Source organism: Psittacula echo (assembly GCF_963264785.1).
Source record: "Psittacula echo genome assembly, chromosome: Z".
NCBI lineage: Eukaryota > Metazoa > Chordata > Aves > Psittaciformes > Psittacidae > Psittacula > Psittacula echo.
In genome coordinates, this window is record NC_137742.1 from 75,094,609 (window position 1) to 75,112,444 (window position 17,836).

General features: G+C 40.6%; 1 protein-coding gene across 1 annotated transcript in view; it reads left to right on the forward strand.

Annotated features, from left to right (window-relative positions):
- The window catches only part of RASGRF2 (Ras protein specific guanine nucleotide releasing factor 2), a gene marked incomplete at both ends in the record, with an annotated part of 139,990 nt that overhangs the window by 59,099 nt on the left and 63,055 nt on the right, over window positions 1-17,836 (forward strand). The window contains 7 exons of the mRNA XM_080637546.1: window positions 1,282-1,429; window positions 1,888-1,977; window positions 3,693-3,946; window positions 5,080-5,159; window positions 5,741-5,934; window positions 7,391-7,500; window positions 9,493-9,611. Of these exons, the coding sequence (XP_080493672.1) occupies window positions 1,282-1,429; window positions 1,888-1,977; window positions 3,693-3,946; window positions 5,080-5,159; window positions 5,741-5,934; window positions 7,391-7,500; window positions 9,493-9,611 (995 nt within the window). The remainder of the gene's footprint in view (window positions 1-1,281; window positions 1,430-1,887; window positions 1,978-3,692; window positions 3,947-5,079; window positions 5,160-5,740; window positions 5,935-7,390; window positions 7,501-9,492; window positions 9,612-17,836) is intronic.

The following is a 17,836-nucleotide window of genomic DNA, read 5'->3' on the forward strand; positions in this document are numbered from 1 at the left end:
AAGAAACAGGATTCTTGAAAACCAAAAAGATTATTATCAAACAATTTTAAAGAACTAAATCTCACACTTTATTACTGTTTATTGCACAGTTAAGATACATGGATTACTTAATGACAGATTTTTTATGTGTATTGTTTAACTTGTTGGAAGAGATGCTGTGAGCTTTTGTTTTGTCATTTATTGTTTACTGTTGCAGTAGTCAAAATATAACAATAAATGCAATAGAATTAAATTCACTTCTTATGCTTTTCATAACCTATTCAAGGAGGAAAAACTTTTGCTTTATGACAGCTGTGGAAAATTATTCTGTTTTTAAAAATCCTGAGCTTGTTTTCCAGGTTAATTGTTGAATTTAACAGCTGAATAAAGGTCTGCAAACAAGCACGTAGTTTCTGCACATTTAAATTACCTGTGTGAGAGAGGCTGAATTACGTGGAAGAACAGTCTGATAAAGAAGTTGCATAGGAGAAACTGATTCCTCCTTTACCTGAAGATGTGAACAGTACCTCTAGTATGATGCTTATCACTGCTTTGATTGTGATATCTAATTGCATTAGGGATACCATACCTTTTCAGGAAAATATAAATCAATGGCATTTTGCTGCCCAAGAGCTAAAAGAAACACCTGGTACCATAGTTCCTGTTACTAATTAGAATAAATACATTTATTTGAGTAATCTCAAACTGGGCTAAACAATAAAATAGGTGTTAGCAAACTTAAATAACAGTTATTCAGGCTGGATGTGGTTCTTTCTGAGCAAACTGATCTTGCTGAAGATGTCCCTGCTTATAGTAGGAGGGTTGAACTAGGTGATCTTTGAAAGTCCCTTCCAACCCTAAGTGTTCTATGATTCTGTGATTCTGTGATGGGAATTCTTCCATAAAGAGATATGACAGGTAGAGAGAATTAGAAATAGCTCTGATGAATCCCCTCCCACAAGGATGGGAGAAGGGAGAAAAGCAGCCCTTAACATAAAAAATTGAATTAATAGAATTCTTGGGCTTAGCCTGAGGATTAGAAACTTATAAAAAAGATTGGTGCAATTGCCTTGCTTTCAGTAACTGGGTACTGTGAAACTTGGTACACCTATGTCTGTAAAGGATATTGGACACTGTAAGTTTGGAGGAGTTATGACCAAACTATTAATTTTATATTAAGACAAAGAAACACAATTTTGCAGTTTTGTCATTGGTGCAATGTTTATTCTGACAATATCTCATAAGTGGATATGGAAGACAATATTTGCCTATTTTTACTAATGTAAATGTTTTTCCTTTTAGTTATTCAGATATTCTGATTGAAAGGGAGGTGTTAATGCAGAAGTACATCCATCTTGTCCAGATTGTAGAGACTGAAAAGATTGCAGCTAATCAGCTTCGACATCAGCTTGAGGATCAAGACACAGAAATTGAAAGACTTAAATCTGAGGTATGTGCCACAGCCATCAAGTAGTCCCTGAGAAGCTGTGGCTGCCCCTTCACTAAAAGTGTTCAAGACCATGTTTGATGGGGCTTAAGGCAACCTGGTCTAGTGGAAGGTGTCTGTGCCTGTGGCAGGGCGTTGGAACTGAGTGAGCTTTAAGGTCCCTTCCACCCAAACCAATCTGTGATTCTATGAATTAGGCTCATTTTGCTCTGTGCATTGCAATAAAATTCAATATTTCTGTAATATTTGTGAAAGTAATGGAAACCAATAAGGTTAATATGTTATAGTCTCCCTGTGAACCCTTGGCTAAATGCTTTTTTCAACATTATTGAATATTTATTTTTTTTAATATTTTTGAATATTTTTTTTTTTAATATTTTTAATGTATTTTTTCTGTTGGTTCTGTAACTGGGAATCTCATTAGCTTGAGAAAGCATTTAATGAATCATTTTTTTTGTCAGATTGTAGCTCTCAACAAAACAAAAGAAAGAATGCGGCCTTATCAAGGCAGCCAGGAAGATGAGAACCCAGATATTAAAAAAATTAAAAAGGTAATTTTCTTAAGAGGAGAAGGGTGGGATGGGGGTGTACTTCTGTATTTTAGTCTGTCTAGTTTTGTCTTCATTTATTTTTCATTGAGAACAGTCAAATAGCAAGATTTCTTTTGCTCTGCCCTTATTTAAACATCAAATTACATCAGCTTCTTATGCTTCAGTGCCACATTTATCCCATGGTGTATTTGTTACTTATCTATTCATTATTACTTGCAAGATATATATATTGTTTCTTAAAGAAGTTTGCACATTGTTCTCAACTGCTTATTAAGGCTGAAGTTAAGTTATGGGCTGTGTTCTCTGGGAATCAAGTGTAGGGTGACTTTATACTCCTTTCTTATGAAAATGCTTATAAGGATGTAAGAGAATGACCTTTATTCTGCTAGTGAAGCTGGAATGCAAATATTACAAATGCAGAGAGCAGTCTGGTTTAGGTTGTCCTCTGCTCTGTTTGATGGTGATTGTTTCAGGATACTGTGGCCAGTGTTCTTCATACCAAGGACAGAACTGTCCCGCTCTGTATGGCATTTACGTGTGCAGCTTTTGGCAGTATTGCTTAAGACTGGCTATAACCAGCCTCCAGAACTTTGCCCATCACTGACTCTCTCAAGTTCTAGTGCAGAAGCATGAGTGGAATTCATCACATCTTCAAGCACAAATGGAATTCACGCTAGAAGATGTGGTTCCCTGTGTGTTACCCTTATTCTCACAGTGTTCAGTCTCTTGAATTGCATAATATCCTTTATGTGATGTGGACTTCGTTCGTGACTTTTTTTGGCTCATGGGGTCTTAAGTCAGGGTCAGCAGTGAGCTTGTGTGAATTTTCATTTTCACGTGGATTAAGCATTGTAGGAGAAGTTAGAAATGTCTCAGTAGAAGGAGAGCTCTGATTTTGTATATAATTCACAGCATTCTACATCTTGATTGTTTTGACAATTGGACGCTTTTTAAAAAGTTATTTATTCAAAGTAAACTGCTACCAGTGAGATTCTGAATTTCTCTTTCAAGATGCATGATCTCCACATCAAGATCAGGACAAAGACATACAGAAATTTTCTGTGACCATATATAGACCTTTTCTGTAATCTTTAATCTACTTGTAACTTCAATGGGTATTATACTTAAGTAGATTTTTACATGACACAAAGGTGCTTTTTAAGAATGCCAAAGATCTATTTCTTTTGGATAGTAATATTTTTGGCCTAGCTTTCTGGTACTAAGCAGTATATTGATACATAGCTTTAAATGCACATGCTAAGTGGTTTCTATTCAAAACTGAAAACAGCCATTTTAGTATTATGTCAGCAAAGATGTCTGTCTTGAATGGAAGCATTGCACAATACCTTGGGGGCATAAGAGAAATGCGTAAAGGAAGGTAAAAGGAGATAAAAAGCCTGCACAGTGTGTAGCATGGTTGTACATGATGGGAAAAATATGTACAATGTTTGAGCTTGCAGTAAAAGATACTTTGATAAGGATGGGATATCATCTCAGTTTGTTTCTTGGCAACAAGTATGACCAAATGACTGTAGGAAATTTATTAACAAAAAAAATAAAATAAATTCAGGAACAATTATAGATCAATAAGGGCTTGTTTGTTGTTTTTTTAAACAGAGGTATTTCATTTAGAATCTCAGTTCTACAAGGAAGAGCTCATGATAAGTTATGTGATTTTTTTTCTGATTCTTGTTTTCTGCTTGGTTCACTTTTAGGTCCAGAGCTTTATGCGGGGGTGGTTATGTAGAAGAAAATGGAAAACTATTGTCCAAGATTATATTTGTTCTCCCCATGCAGAAAGCATGAGGAAAAGGAATCAGATAGTTTTTAACATGGTGGAGGCTGAATCTGAATATGTACATCAACTTTATGTTCTTGTGAACTGTTTTCTGCGACCCTTAAGAATGGCTGCAAGTTCAAAGAAGCCACCTATCAGTCATGATGATGTTAGTAGCATTTTCCTCAACAGGTATGGGGATTTTTGTTTGCTTTCTGGGGGTTTCTCTGGCCACTTCTTCCCATTCTCCTTCAGTTTACAGTAGTGCAGTCTGGTGCTTGGTTTCTTTTTCTTGCTCTGATGAAAGCAATGTCACTGAGATAAACAATGTTTCCAGGGTAAAAAGCAAGGTGCTGTTGGTGATGCTGTTTGAAACCAGCTAGGCCTCTTTGTCTCTCTACATTCTATTTCTTCCTCTGCTAGAGGAAAATAAAGAACAAATGAAAAATCATGCCTCTTGGGGCAGTTCTTATAATTTTCTGTCACCTTTCGTGTTTCTTTTTCTCTTAAGAGAGCAAAATTGGACTTAGTGGCCTCATCTGATCCAGATAAGACCCTGAGGAGAGTACATCAAATCTCCTATTTTCTGTTGTCCTGCCTAAGGAGCCTCCTTCCCTCCCACTTGTCTTTTCATATCCTACAACAAAAAAGAATTGCTCTTTGCAATAAGCATCCAAGTACTACAATAATGAGTATGTACAAAAAAGTCAGCAGGCATCTAACATTTGATACAGGGTTGGGACTGCATCCAAGTTTGTCCCAAACTTCTAATAAATGGAATGTGTTCCTTTAGTTATGAGACAAGTTTCCCTTTCATAGCTCATTCACAATCACTATACTCTATGGTTTTTCTTAAAACTGGAATGTCCCCTACTACTGTTGACCTCATAAGCTAAAATACAGTATTGAGGTTCATGTTACAGAAAAGTTGTAAACTTCAGATCTTAAACAGCTGCAAGCAAGATTGTAGATGAGTACCATTGGCTTGAGGTTTCTGCGTCTTATTGGTCCTCTTAAACAACTGACTGCATTGTCAAGGATATTCTCAGAAAACCTATTCATGAAACTATGGAATGTTATTCAATAAATTATTTTATTTAAAAGTTTTATTTAAAACAGACAGAATATGCACCAAATACTATGTATTTTTTAGGCATATTACACTCAGATTTTTAATCTTAACAAAAGTAAGCACTTACTTGTGTAATAATAACTATCTTCTGATGTAAAACATGCTACTAACCAGGAAGAGGTGTTTTTCTGTGAATTATTAATCAGAAAATAAAACCTGAATTATCTTTTTGTTTAAATACTTATTTTTTCAGCGAAACTATCATGTTTCTTCATGAGATATTTCACCAAGGCTTAAAAGCAAGAATAGCTAACTGGCCTACCTTAATCCTAGGTAAGGTGCTATATTTTATCTAGAGGTACAATTTTCATATTTAGTTTTGAAATTACAGTAAGGTTTGGGTTTTGTTTGTTCGGGTTTTTTTTGTTGTTTTTTTTTTTTTTTTTTTTTTCTATTTGGTTTGGTTTGGGGTTTTTTGTGTTGGTTTTGTGGGGTTTTTTTTTCTGTTTTTTGGTTTCTTTTTATTTTTGTTTTTGTTTTTAAGAGCGGACATTCTAAAGTCCTCTTTGAATGAAACACATTTCCAGAACTAACACCACAAGATCTGGTATAGTGGGAGTCCCACATGGGCTATAATGCCTGTGTTCCAGTTGATACATGAGAATGCCTCTGCCCTAAGCATTGATTAGACATGGGCCCTGGAACTTTCTGTGATATTGTCTGGTTATTTGCTAATCAGAACAACCATGTTTTAGCAGGTAAAAGAGCCAAGCTTAATATTTCTGAAATATCAGTGTATTTGAAATAGAACTGATTATAGTAATTCACTTCCATAAAACATAATAGTTTCTTTAAAAATATATTTCAAGAGATGGGTAGCTGGGAAAAAAAAAGCATTTCTTGACTTTTTCTAGCTGATCTATTTGACATTCTACTGCCAATGCTGAACATATATCAAGAATTTGTTCGGAATCATCAATATAGTCTACAAGTGCTGGCAAACTGTAAGCAAAACAGAGATTTTGACAAACTCTTGAAGCAATATGAAGCCAACCCAGCATGTGAGGGGCGAATGCTGGAAACTTTCCTTACTTACCCCATGTTTCAGGTAGTCTCTGTATATTTTCTGTGACTATTTGTTTTTAATGCTTGGTTGATTCATTTTGTGTTGCTGACACTACAATTGATTGAAGATTCTTCTCGCTTAACTAAACCCACTTTCATGCAAATTAATGTGTTTTTAATTTATTGTGTTATTATGCTGAACCTTTGCCTGTAGAGATATTTTCCCCAACTATACTGCTTTATGTCTATTGAGAATCTTATGTATGTTGAAGGAGAATGTGGGATGAAGACTAAAATAAAATAAGCTGAGAAACAATTGCTGTACTTCTGCCTGCTACAGGATTATGAAGCTGGCCAGAGAAGAATAATAAATCTAGTATAGCAAGTTAGAGCAGCCACAAACGTTTTAATAGGAATACATTTTGAAACTTTCCTACCACTTTGTTCTCCAGTGACTTATCTTTAGAAAATTATATTGCAGAAGTTTTAAGAACATTATTTATCCTGGTATTTTGTCTTGCTCTGCCTGGATTAATAACTTGCAGCTGTCTTAAGAGGTCTGTGAAACACTGGTCTGATGGTTTTGTGTCTTTTACATTTAACCTAATACTTTACTCATCAAGAGAATAGTGAACTCCCTCTGTGTCAGCGATACTTGTGTTAGTGCTAGTTATTAACAATTTCTCTTTTTTTAGTGTTTTAGTTTCTTATATATTGTGCAGTTTGGGGATTTTTTGGTTAAGATAAAACAAGGTCATGGGATCTTAGAAGGGAAAGAGAGGATCCTATCCATATGTGATGGAGGATATAATTACTGATAACTTTTAATTTCTTTTAATTTCACCATAATAAGGCACATCTTCTTCTTCCAAAGAGCTTTCATTCTGTAAAGACAAGTTATACTGCAGTATCTCTTGTTTCTGGTTAAAAGCACTGAAACTGCTTGAAGTAATAATAAATGGGTCAGGGTCCTTGTGTTACCATGTGGTCTTTAATAGCCAAATACTGCATATTCTTCAGTGTCCATTAGTACAATGTGAGTTTTATCTAAATGCAAACAGGTTAGCTGATGTTTTCAAAGTCACAAGAAATTTAGATGCACATGTCCTATTAGAATTGAGGGAAGGCTTGTGTGGATCTCCCAGGGAGTTTTGAAAGTTTTCTTTATTGGCAGTGGAATAGCAGCTTGAAACAATGAAATTTAATATCATACTTGTGGCTGCCTCTGATCTGAACTTTGCCTTAGAATGTATTAAATGGATCTTGTGCTTCCTCAAACTGAAAACATACATATATATATATACAGTCTCTGTCACCTAAAAGTTCAGTAATAGGTACATTTTGAATGTATGTATAATCATGTAGCTGTGAATATTCATTAGAAAAATACTGTGTTTGCAAAACTTTTCTGATAAAGGTAATGGCTAATATTTAGCAAAAAGCTGTACTGGAGTTATTCCTTTATAGACTTACTTACTTTATACTTAATTTTTTTTAAGATTCCTAGGTATATTATATCACTTCATGAACTACTGGCTCACACACCACATGAACATGTTGAGAGAAAAAGCCTTGAATTTGCTAAATCTAAACTAGAAGAACTTTCAAGGTAAGATTTTTTTACCTTTCTACGTTTCTAATGCCTGATAATCTTGTATCAAAGGGTTTTGAAATGAAAAATCTGTTTTCTTTATTTTGGTTTGGCTTTGTTCTTTTTTAAAAAAAAAATTCTTCTGAAGAAAAGGATCAAACCCAAACCAAAACAAAGGTAATGAAAGATAAAACCCCAAATATCCCATCCTACTATTTTGTCTTTTCTGTTTTTTTGTTTGGCTAACATAAATCTACAAGTGTGTCCTGGTATTTTGGGTAGGGGAGAATCTGAGTTGCCATAGGAACCGCTTACTTCTGGGTTTCGAGCAAAGCAATTCTGTTTATATAGAGAAATACCTCTACATTTTTTACAGTTTAAAGGAGGACATTTTCGATACTCTGTGACAGGGGGTCTTGAGAAGTACTGAGTTCTCAATCTGTGTTATAGTTTATGTGCGTTAATGAAATGTGATTTTCACATATGCTTCAGATAATGCCAGATAAACAGGAATTAAAGATACCCTGTAGAAGCCTGCAAAATTAAGCTCTTCCCTAAACTCCCAGACCATTCTTGGGTGTTCGCCTCTATCAGCCCAGTAAGAAATCTGGTTGTTATCTCTGGGAGACAAAGTTTGCTGCTGTGAACAAAGAAATGCTGCATAAACTCCAGGATATAAATCTAGGGTATCTGGAGTATTCACCGTGAATGTACTTAGGAAATATTTAAGTATTCCCAAAGTAGGTAAATACTTTACATATTAAATACTTTACATATTTTGTAAAGTATTTAATATGTAAAATAGGGATCAATTTATAGTTTTGTTAATTTCATGCTCTTGACTGCTCAGTTTTCTTTATTCTGTTAAGACAAAATTGCTACCATGTGCTAACTACTTGTTAATTTAGAGCTTATTATTTTTTCCTTTTTTGGTCCTGCTGTATATTTAACAGAGGCAGCTATTTGAGTCAGGTCATGTTGTGCCACCTCTTCAAGCTCTAACTTCTTGAAGAGTGGGGAAGGGAATATCTTTTACAGAAATGCTTGAGTTTAATTCCTGCGGTGTTGAATAAGTTCTGCCCTGTTCCAAGGCCATCTGAAGCAGAAAGAAGTAATGACTCCTTTCCACTCAAGCAAAGCAAAGAATTTCTCTGGCCAGGGTTTTGTACATAAGCAGATCAATCAGCTTTGACTTGGATTCAACTCAGAAGTCAGAGTTCATTGCTGAGCCAACTAACTCATCACTGAGTGTTCAAAACTGAGGCTGAGACTGATTGATTTTTCTCTGTGTATAAGGCAGGCACTACAGATCATAAGTACAAAACTTTGCGACTAATTTCCGTCTTTTTAGTGTAGTTCTGAGGGAGAAGGAGCTTTCAGATAGTGCAGTCCAGTCCCAATTTAGGAAAATATTATACATCACAACACTGTATAAACATCTGGGTTGGTTTTAGCCTTGAAAAAGTCTATATTTCTCTGTGTACGGGAAGGTTGCTTGTGAAAATAAGTGGAATATAGTAGGTGGTAAGCCATCAACAACATTTGTGTGGTTGTTACTGGAATCAAGGTGGAAATGAATGGTACATTGAGATGGAAACTGAAGCAGAGCAGAGTGGGAACCTTAAGTCATGAGCAGAGACTCTACAATGTATTATATAGCTAACACAAAGTGCTAGGAAACACTTCCAGGTTCATAGCAGCCTAGTCTATTAAGGATCAAGAAGTACTGTTCTACCAGATGTGAAGGGTTTTTAGCTTGGTGGCATCTTCCAGATGTTCTAAGGAATAATCTAAAAATAAGTCTAACAAAATTGTTTCCACTGCTGAAAAAAATTAAATTCCTGCAAAAATTATTTGAAAGGAAGGGAAAAAACAGGTAAGAAGCTTGGTCTAGAGTGATTATGTACTGCATGGGTATACAGCTGGCTGTGTAAGTGCAAGTGAAAATGGACACAACAGGTACAAGATACATTCCAGAATTTAAAGCGCATTTTGTATTGTGTCTAACAGAGTGATGCATGATGAAGTGAGTGACACAGAAAACATCCGTAAGAATCTAGCCATAGAAAGAACGATAGTAGAAGGCTGTGATATATTACTAGATACCAGTCAAACCTTTATACGCCAAGGTAAGACATTCTTTTTTAAAGCTATCTATATAATAATGACAAAACTGTACTAAACCCAGCAGGGTTCATCAGGTCACTGCATTGAGCACAGCTAGCATCCTAAGACTATTGATAGTCTATGGAGGGCAAGTCACAAAATGCCCTGATGGCAACTAATTCTGGGCTGTAGTGGAACCTCAATTCTGTGCTGTTTTCTTTCAGAACCATGAAAACCAGCAGCACATAAATAGTATAACACCCATGGGACAGTAATGTACATTCTGACTAGACTGTGATCTTCAAAGGGATAGAAATTGCCTACAGCTCCAGAGACCAGGGCTGCTTAGCCAGTTAACATGGCAGTCCCAGCTGATACCAACATTTGGGTAAAAGGGCAGGAGAAACTTGAAGCTTTGCCAGTGGTAAAGTAATTGCTAGGAAAGAAAAAAGCTGTCAATTTTTCCCCATTTTTCTTCGTGCTTTGAAAACAGCTCAATGACAGCGAGACCACGGATGTTGTAGCTGAGCATACTCATTTTGCCCCTTGAAATGCACATTTTTGGGCTTTTGTAGAAGTTCAGGATAGATATAAAAAGCACTTGTACACAAGAATTCATGAAGAAAAGGCATCCTGTTCTGCCAGGAATGTAAGACTACTAATACAACAGTTAATGAAACAAGAGGGAAAGAGCCATACTGTATTCATTTTTGTCTATTCTTGGTGGGTTTAGAGACTCTTTTATTGAAATTTAGTTATAGCAGAAGAATTTGTTGTTAAGTTCCACAAAATTGTGGTAAAATAACTCTTCCATTTAAAATAAATTTCACTTTTTACTAGGGACTGCAATCTGGTTGCATTTCTTATTTGGTGAGATTTACGTGGTGGTTTTTTTTCCTTCCATATGTATAATTTCCTTCTGGAACTTTTAAAAACAAGTTAGTAGTTTTGTATACAGTAACTACAGATCTGTATATAGCATAGGGTTTTGAATGGGAAAAGCTTCTTTGTGTCTGAAAAGCATTAAATGTATTTAGGACTTACATTCCCATAAGGAATGTAATTTAGGTGCATCCTTTCATGAGGTCTTTTCATGAGCCTCAGCAGAACAGTTGGCATTTAACAGAGCTATATACACAGCTGGTAATTAATAGGCTTTGTATACATTTTGAAATCTATTTTATGCTGTTTCTGTAGTCATGTGGCCAAACTATGAAACTTTCTGTAATAACTTCCAAGATTGTTTGTATGACAGTCACTATTAAATTTCTTGTCTTCATTAAATGTGTATTTGTTGTAACTGGGATATTTAAAGAGTTACGCATATGGCTTTAAGAAAAACATAAAGCTGTTGTATTATATCCAAAGCCAAAAAATTATAGGGCTCTGATAATCCTAGATTGACTTTAACCATGAAATTTAATTAAATTTTTGAATTTTTTTCAAGGTGGTTACAATATTTCATATTTATATATTTGTTGGGGCTTTCCTTCTTAAAATTGGCTGGTATTATTTTGTCTGTGTACCCAATGTTTCATCAGTAAAATCTTACTATTTTTTCTGGGGAATCAGTCTGAAAAAGATTACTGTTAAAGGGTTAGACCCAGGTCAAACTCTTAGTTTTGCTCAAACTTAAACAAATAATTCAAGTAAATTAAATTCAGATTTCTTTCTGGGCATACAGTCAAAGGATGATGGATAAGACTGTATGTTACAGAGGCTGTACAGAAGGCTTTTGGAACATCCACTGATTTTGTGTGAGTGCAAAAATCTGAATAGAGTTAATGAAATAACACAGTGCTTTTTCCTTTCACACATGACAGTAGGGTCACTTATTGTGACGTGTGCCTCCTCTACTTTTGATTATGCTCCTATTCTTTGTGTTGATCAGTGTAGATTGGTACAGGAGTCCACTTTTCAGCTTAAAAAAGGAGAGATGTGCCTTTACCCTTTTTTCAGGCTTTTTCTGTGAAGGCAGATTACAATTTTGCTATGTGTTATATATTTTATTTTTCTAAGAAGAGATTGATTCTGTGAGCTATGCAAGTGGAGACCATAGGAACTATCTCTGGCAGTGCTTTGCAATGTAGATCGTGGATTCCCCTTCAGGTTTCTTTAGGTCTGCTTTTCTTTGTCTCTTGCTTAGATACAGCCTTCAAGGCCAGGTTAGGCAGAGCCTTGGGTGACATGGTTTAGTGTGAGATGTCCCTGCCCATGGCAGGAAAGTTGGAACTAGATGATCTTAAGGTCCTTTCCAACCCTAACTATTCTATGTTTCTATGATTGCCAGGCACACTGTAAGTCTTGGCAGACAAGTAAGGAACATTTTCTTTTAGAATCTAAAGGAAACATAAGGAGTCCCAATCTGCAGTCCAACATTGGCTGACACCCAGACAACCGGGCATCTCAAGGCCCTTTAGATGCCTCTAAACACTCTGTCTGATATTCACAGTATCACAGTATCACAGTATGTTAGAGATTGGAAGGGACCTCAAAAGATCATCTAGTCCAATCCCCCTGCCGGAGCAGGAACACCTAGATAAGGTTACATAGGAATGTGTCCAGGCGGGTTTTGAATGTCTCCAGAGAAGGAGACTCCACAACCTCCCTGGGCAGCCTGTTCCAGTGTTCTGTCACCCTCACTGAGAAGAAGTTTCTTCTCAAGTTTAAGTGGAACTTCTTGTGTTCCAGTTTATACCCATTACCCCTTGTCCTATCATTGTTTGCCATTGAGAAGAGCCTGGCTCCATCCTCGTGACACTCCCCTTTTATATATTTATATACACTAATAAGGTCACCCCGCAGTCTCCTCCAAACTAAAGAGACCCAGCTCCTTCAGCCTTTCCTCATAAGGGAGATGCTCCACTCCCTTAATCATCTTAGTTGCCCTGCGCTGGACTCTCTCCAGCAGGTCCCTGTCCTTCCTGAACTGAGGGGCCCAGAACTGGACACAATATTCCAGATGCGGTCTCACCAGGGCAGAGTAGAGGGGAAGGAGGACCTCTCTCGACCTACTGACCACCCCCCTTCTAATACACCCCAGGATGCCATTGGCCTTCTTGGCCACAAGGGCACAGTGTTGACTCATGGTCATCCTGCCATCCACTAGGACCCCCAGGTCCCTCTCCCCTACACTGCTCTCTAACAGGTCGTTCCCCAACCTATACTGGAACCTGGGGTTGTTCCTGCCCAGATGCAGGACTCTACACTTCCCCTTGTTATATTTCATCAAGTTATTCCCTGCCCAACTCTCCAGCCTGTCCAGGTCCCGCTGGATGGCAGCACAGCCTTCTGGCGTGTCAGCCACTCCTCCCAGCTTAGTGTCATCAGCAAACTTGCTGACAGTACACTCAATTCCCTCATCTAAATCATTGATGAATATATTAAATAATACTGGTCCCAATACTGACCCTTGAGGCACTCCACTAGATACAGGCCTCCAACTAGACTCCGCCCCATAGACTACAACTCTCTGGCTTCTGTCCTTCAGCCAGTTTGCAGTCCACCTCACTGCCTGATCATTCAGACCACACTTCCTCAGTTTAGCTATGAGGATGCTGTGGGAGACTGTGTCAAATATTTTGCTGAAGTCAAGGTAGACCACGTCCACCGCTCTGCCATCATCCATCCACAATGTTATTTCCTCATAAAAGGCTATGAGGTTGGTCAAGCATGACTTCCCCTTGGTAAAGCCATGTTGACTGCCCCTCATAACTCTCTTATCCTTGACATGCCTTAAGATGGCACCAAGGATAAGGTGTTCCATCACTTTCCCACGGATGGAGGGGAGGCTGACCGGTCTATAGTTACCTGGGTCCTCCTTCTTGCCCTTTTTGAAGACTGGAGTGACATTTGCTTTCCTCCAGTCCTCAGGCACCTCTCCCGTTTCCCAAGACTTGGTAAAGATGATGGAGAGTGGTCTAGCAATGACTTCCGCCAGTTCCCTAAGCACCCACGGGTGCATCCCATCTGGACCCATGGATTTATGGATGTCCAGATTGCTCAACTGGTCCCTAACCCATTCCTCATGGACTAAGGCAAACTGCTCCATTGACCTGACTTCATCTGAGGTCTCAGGAGTACAGGACTCTTCAGGACTGCCTCCGGCAGACTAGACAGAGACAAAGAAGGCGTTCAATAACTCTGCCATCTCTGTATCTTCAGTCACCAGGGCACCCATCCCCTTCACCAGTGGGCCAACCTTGCCTCTGCTGTTAGTTTTATCAGCTATGTATTTGAAAAAGCTCTTTCTGCTGTCCTTGACCCCTCTTGCCAGATTTAATTCTAAGGAGGCCTTAGCCATCCTAGCTGCCTTCCTACATCCTCTAGCAGCAGCCTTATATTCCTCCTGAGTGGCCAGCCCCTCCTTCCATGACCTATAAACTCTCCTCTTCCACTTGAGCATACCCAGCAGTTCCTTATTTATCCACGCAGGTCTCCTGGCCCTCTTCCTTGACTTCCTACGTGTCGGGATGCTCTGCTCTTGAGCTTGGAATAAGCAATTCTTGAATGTCAACCAACTATCTTGGGCCCCTTTACCTTCAAGCAGCCTTGCCCATGGGATTTCCCCTAGCAATTGCTTGAAAAGGCCAAAGTTTGCCCTGCTAAAGTCCAGGGTTGCAATTCTACTTGCTATTGTACTGGTCCTACCACACAAGATCCTGAATTCCACCATCTTGTGGTTGCTGCAACCAAGGCAGCCCTCAACCTTTACTGCTTCAACCAGACCCTCCTTGTTAGTGAGGATGAGATCCAGCAGCGCTCCTCTCCTGGTTGGCTCATCCACCATTTGGATGAGGAAGTTATCATCCATACACTGGAGAAACCTCCTGGGCTGTGGCTGGGTTGCTGTGTAGTCCTTCCAGCAAACATCAGGGAAGTTAAAATCTCCCACGACGACCACGGCCTGTGACTGTGAGGCCGCTCTCAGCTGCCTGTAGAAGGCCTCGTCAACTTCCTCACCCTGATCTGGTGGCCTGTAACAGACACCCACATCAGTATCGCCCCTGCCAGCCTGCCCCTTAATTCTCACCCACAAACTCTCAACTCGCTCGCCCCCTGTCCCTGGACAGAACTCAGTACATTGCAGCTGCTCTCGCACATAAAGAGCAACCCCACCACCCCGCCTGGCTGGCCTGTCTTTCCCGAAAAGGACATAGCCCTCCATGAGTATATTCCAGTCATGTGAGCTGTCCCACCACGTCTCTGTAATTGCCACCAGATCATAATCTCCTGACTTAACACAGGTCTCCAACTCCTCCTGCTTATTTCCCATGCTGCACGCATTGGTGTATAGGCATTTCAAGGAGGGAGCTGAGCTCACCAATTTCACCCTAGGATTATAGGAGGCCTCCCAGTCTTCATCAATCCTAGAGTGCTGCCCCACTGGGGCAAGCCCAGTTACAACCCCATCCCCCTTCGAATCTAGTTTAAAGCTCTCCAAATGAGCCCTGTTAATTCATGCCCCAGCATCCTTTTGCCTCTGTGAGTTAAACCTTTCCCACGTGCCATCATCCGGACTGGAGCCTTATAAAACCAGCTGTTTTCAAAGAACCCAAAGCCCTGCCTAAAGCACCAGTCTCGTAGCCAATTGTTTACGGACTGAATTTTCCCATTCAGTCCCACATCATCACCGGAAGATGGAAGAACTGAGGAGAAGATCACTTGAGCCCCATACTCTTTCACCATCTGCCCCAAGGCCCTGTAGTCTTTCTTCATCCCCCTCAGACTGCGGGAAGCAGCTTCCCCCCCACCTGTCTGGAAGACCAGCAGTGGGTAGTAGTCTGTCGGGTGCACCAGGCTGGGGAGCGCCTTGGTGATATCCCTGATCTGGGCTCCAGGCAGACTACACACTTCCCTATGATGAGGGTCAACTCTGCATATCGGGCCCTCTGTTCCTCTCAGAAGGGAATCGCCTACAACAATGACTTTTCTTTCTTTCTTGTCAGAGGCAGTCTTGAGGCGTGAAGTTGACCGCCTTTTCCTATGTGACCTTGTAGTCTGGCCTTGCATCACATCCTCACCTACCTCTCCTTCAAGATCCAGGGCCTCAAACCTATTACGGAGGGTCACCTGGGGAAGCAGGGCAGGAAGGGAGGAAGGTTGCCCACGGTTCCGAACTGGAACTTGCTTCCAGCCCTCATCGTCTTTTTGGTCCCTTACCTCTGTGCGACAGCTACAGGGCAGGGGCTGTCTCAGGCCATACCCCTCTGTCTGAGAGGACAGGGGGTCCATCCCCTTTTGGGAGGTATCTCCCTGGAACCGTTCCTGCTGGCACGCCAGGGAGTTACTCCACCAGTCGATCTCCCTTTCACACTCCCTGATGGTCCTCAGCGTCTCGACCTCCTCTTTAAGTTCTGCCACCAAGCTAAGCAGATCTTCTGCCTGCTCACACCTCACACAGGTGGAATGCTGGCCTCCCTCCCTCAGCAGCAGCAGGCTCTGGCACTCCCTGCAGCCAGAGACCTGAACAGCCACGGTTTGGGATGGGATCTCTGAGTTGCTACAGTCTCCTTACTGCAAGCTCTCCTTCTGGAGGCGACCATATTGGTCAGCAGTCTGGGACACCAGCAACAGAGTCCGCAACACGACCTGCTTGTTCCTCCCTGAGCCTGGTGGGCAGCGCCGTCGCTGCCCTCTCAGAGGCTCTTTCAAGGCAAGGGGCAGGGGTGCGGTCGCCGTTACTGCGGGAACGCCCCCTGCCACGTCAGCCGCTCTCTCGCAAGGGCTGCTGGGGCTTCGGGGATCGGGAGATGTCGGGAATCGCGATGTCTCTGCGCTGTCCCCTCTGATTTTCCTAATCTCTGCTGAACCTTGTGGTCTCTGAAGCGTGCTGGCTCCGGCTCTAGCTGTGCTAGCTCCGATCAGCTGACTAGCTATGATAACATTGCCTGTTATTCATTTAGCTTTACCGGGAAATACATCACAATTACAAAATCATGGAATAGTTGAAGTTCAAAGAGACTTCTGGAAATTATCCAGTCCAATCTCACCTGCTCAAAGCACCATCAGCTGGAGCAGGTTGCTCTGTTCTATGCCCTGTCAGGTTTTGGTTGTTTGGAAGGATAGAGACTCCACAGCCTTTTGGAATGAGCAACCTGTTCCTGTGTTTGACCATCTGTTCCAGAGTTTGGGGATTCCAGGTTGAGAGAAAGGCAAGACACAATAGATAGAAAACCGACTAGTTTATTATTATAGGAAAAGATAGGGAGAAAGAGCTGGCAAAGGGTTAAAAAAACAGAGATGGGTATTTTTGGAGAGTGTTTATCTTACCAGCCCCAAAGACCATGTGAGGATGATCAGGAAACTAGCTCTGAAAGACATCATTGCAGTGCAAGGTGGCAGGCTCAACCTTAGTGAGCATCCCTACGGAGGCAACGTTGACCTGGGTGGTATGAGGTTCTGCCTCTCCTCATTGCATGAGGCTCGGCCTTTTATGCTAGCAAAAATGCACACTCATTCTGACGGAGGGGGCCAGCCTACATTGGAAAGAGTAGCCAGCTGTCCTGGGTTTAGCAGTAGCAGTCATTTTTCTCCTTCTTAGTAGCTGGTGCCGTGCTGTGTTTTTGACTTTCGGCCTGGGGACAGTACTGATAACACCAATGTTTTCAGTTGCTGGTCAGAATGTTTAGTCTGACCAAGGACTTTGTGAGTCTCATGCTCTGCCAAGGAGGAGAGGAAGCTGGGAGGAAGCAGGGACAGGACACCTGACCCAAACTAGCCAAAGAGGTGTTCCATACCACAGCACGTCATGCCCAGGATGTAACTGAGAGTTACCCGGAAGGGCTAGTTTGCTGCTGGGGAGGGGGGGGGGCTAGGTATCGGTCGACAGTTGATGAGGTGCTGTATTCTCTTCATTTGTTTTTTCCTTTATCACTATTATTACTGGTGGTAGCAGTAGTGATTTGTGTTATACTTTACTTACTAAATGGTTCTTATCTCAACCTGTGGGAGTTACATTCTTTCCATTCTCGTCCCCAGCCCTCTGGGAGTGGGGGGAAGAAAGGTGTGGGGGAGAGTGGACTGCATGGCTGACTTGATGACAGGGTTTAAACCACAACACCAGCTATACCGAAAGGGTCTCTGGGGTTCGGGACTTTTAGGGGATTTTTGGGAAGGAGCCACCATGGACCATTATCTCATGTGTCTTGCAACTGGTATGAGACTCCCTTTTGCTAACAATGGTGTTAACTCCCGTTTTCAAGATTATGTTCCCACAACCCATGCCAGACAGTACTGTTCTACTTTT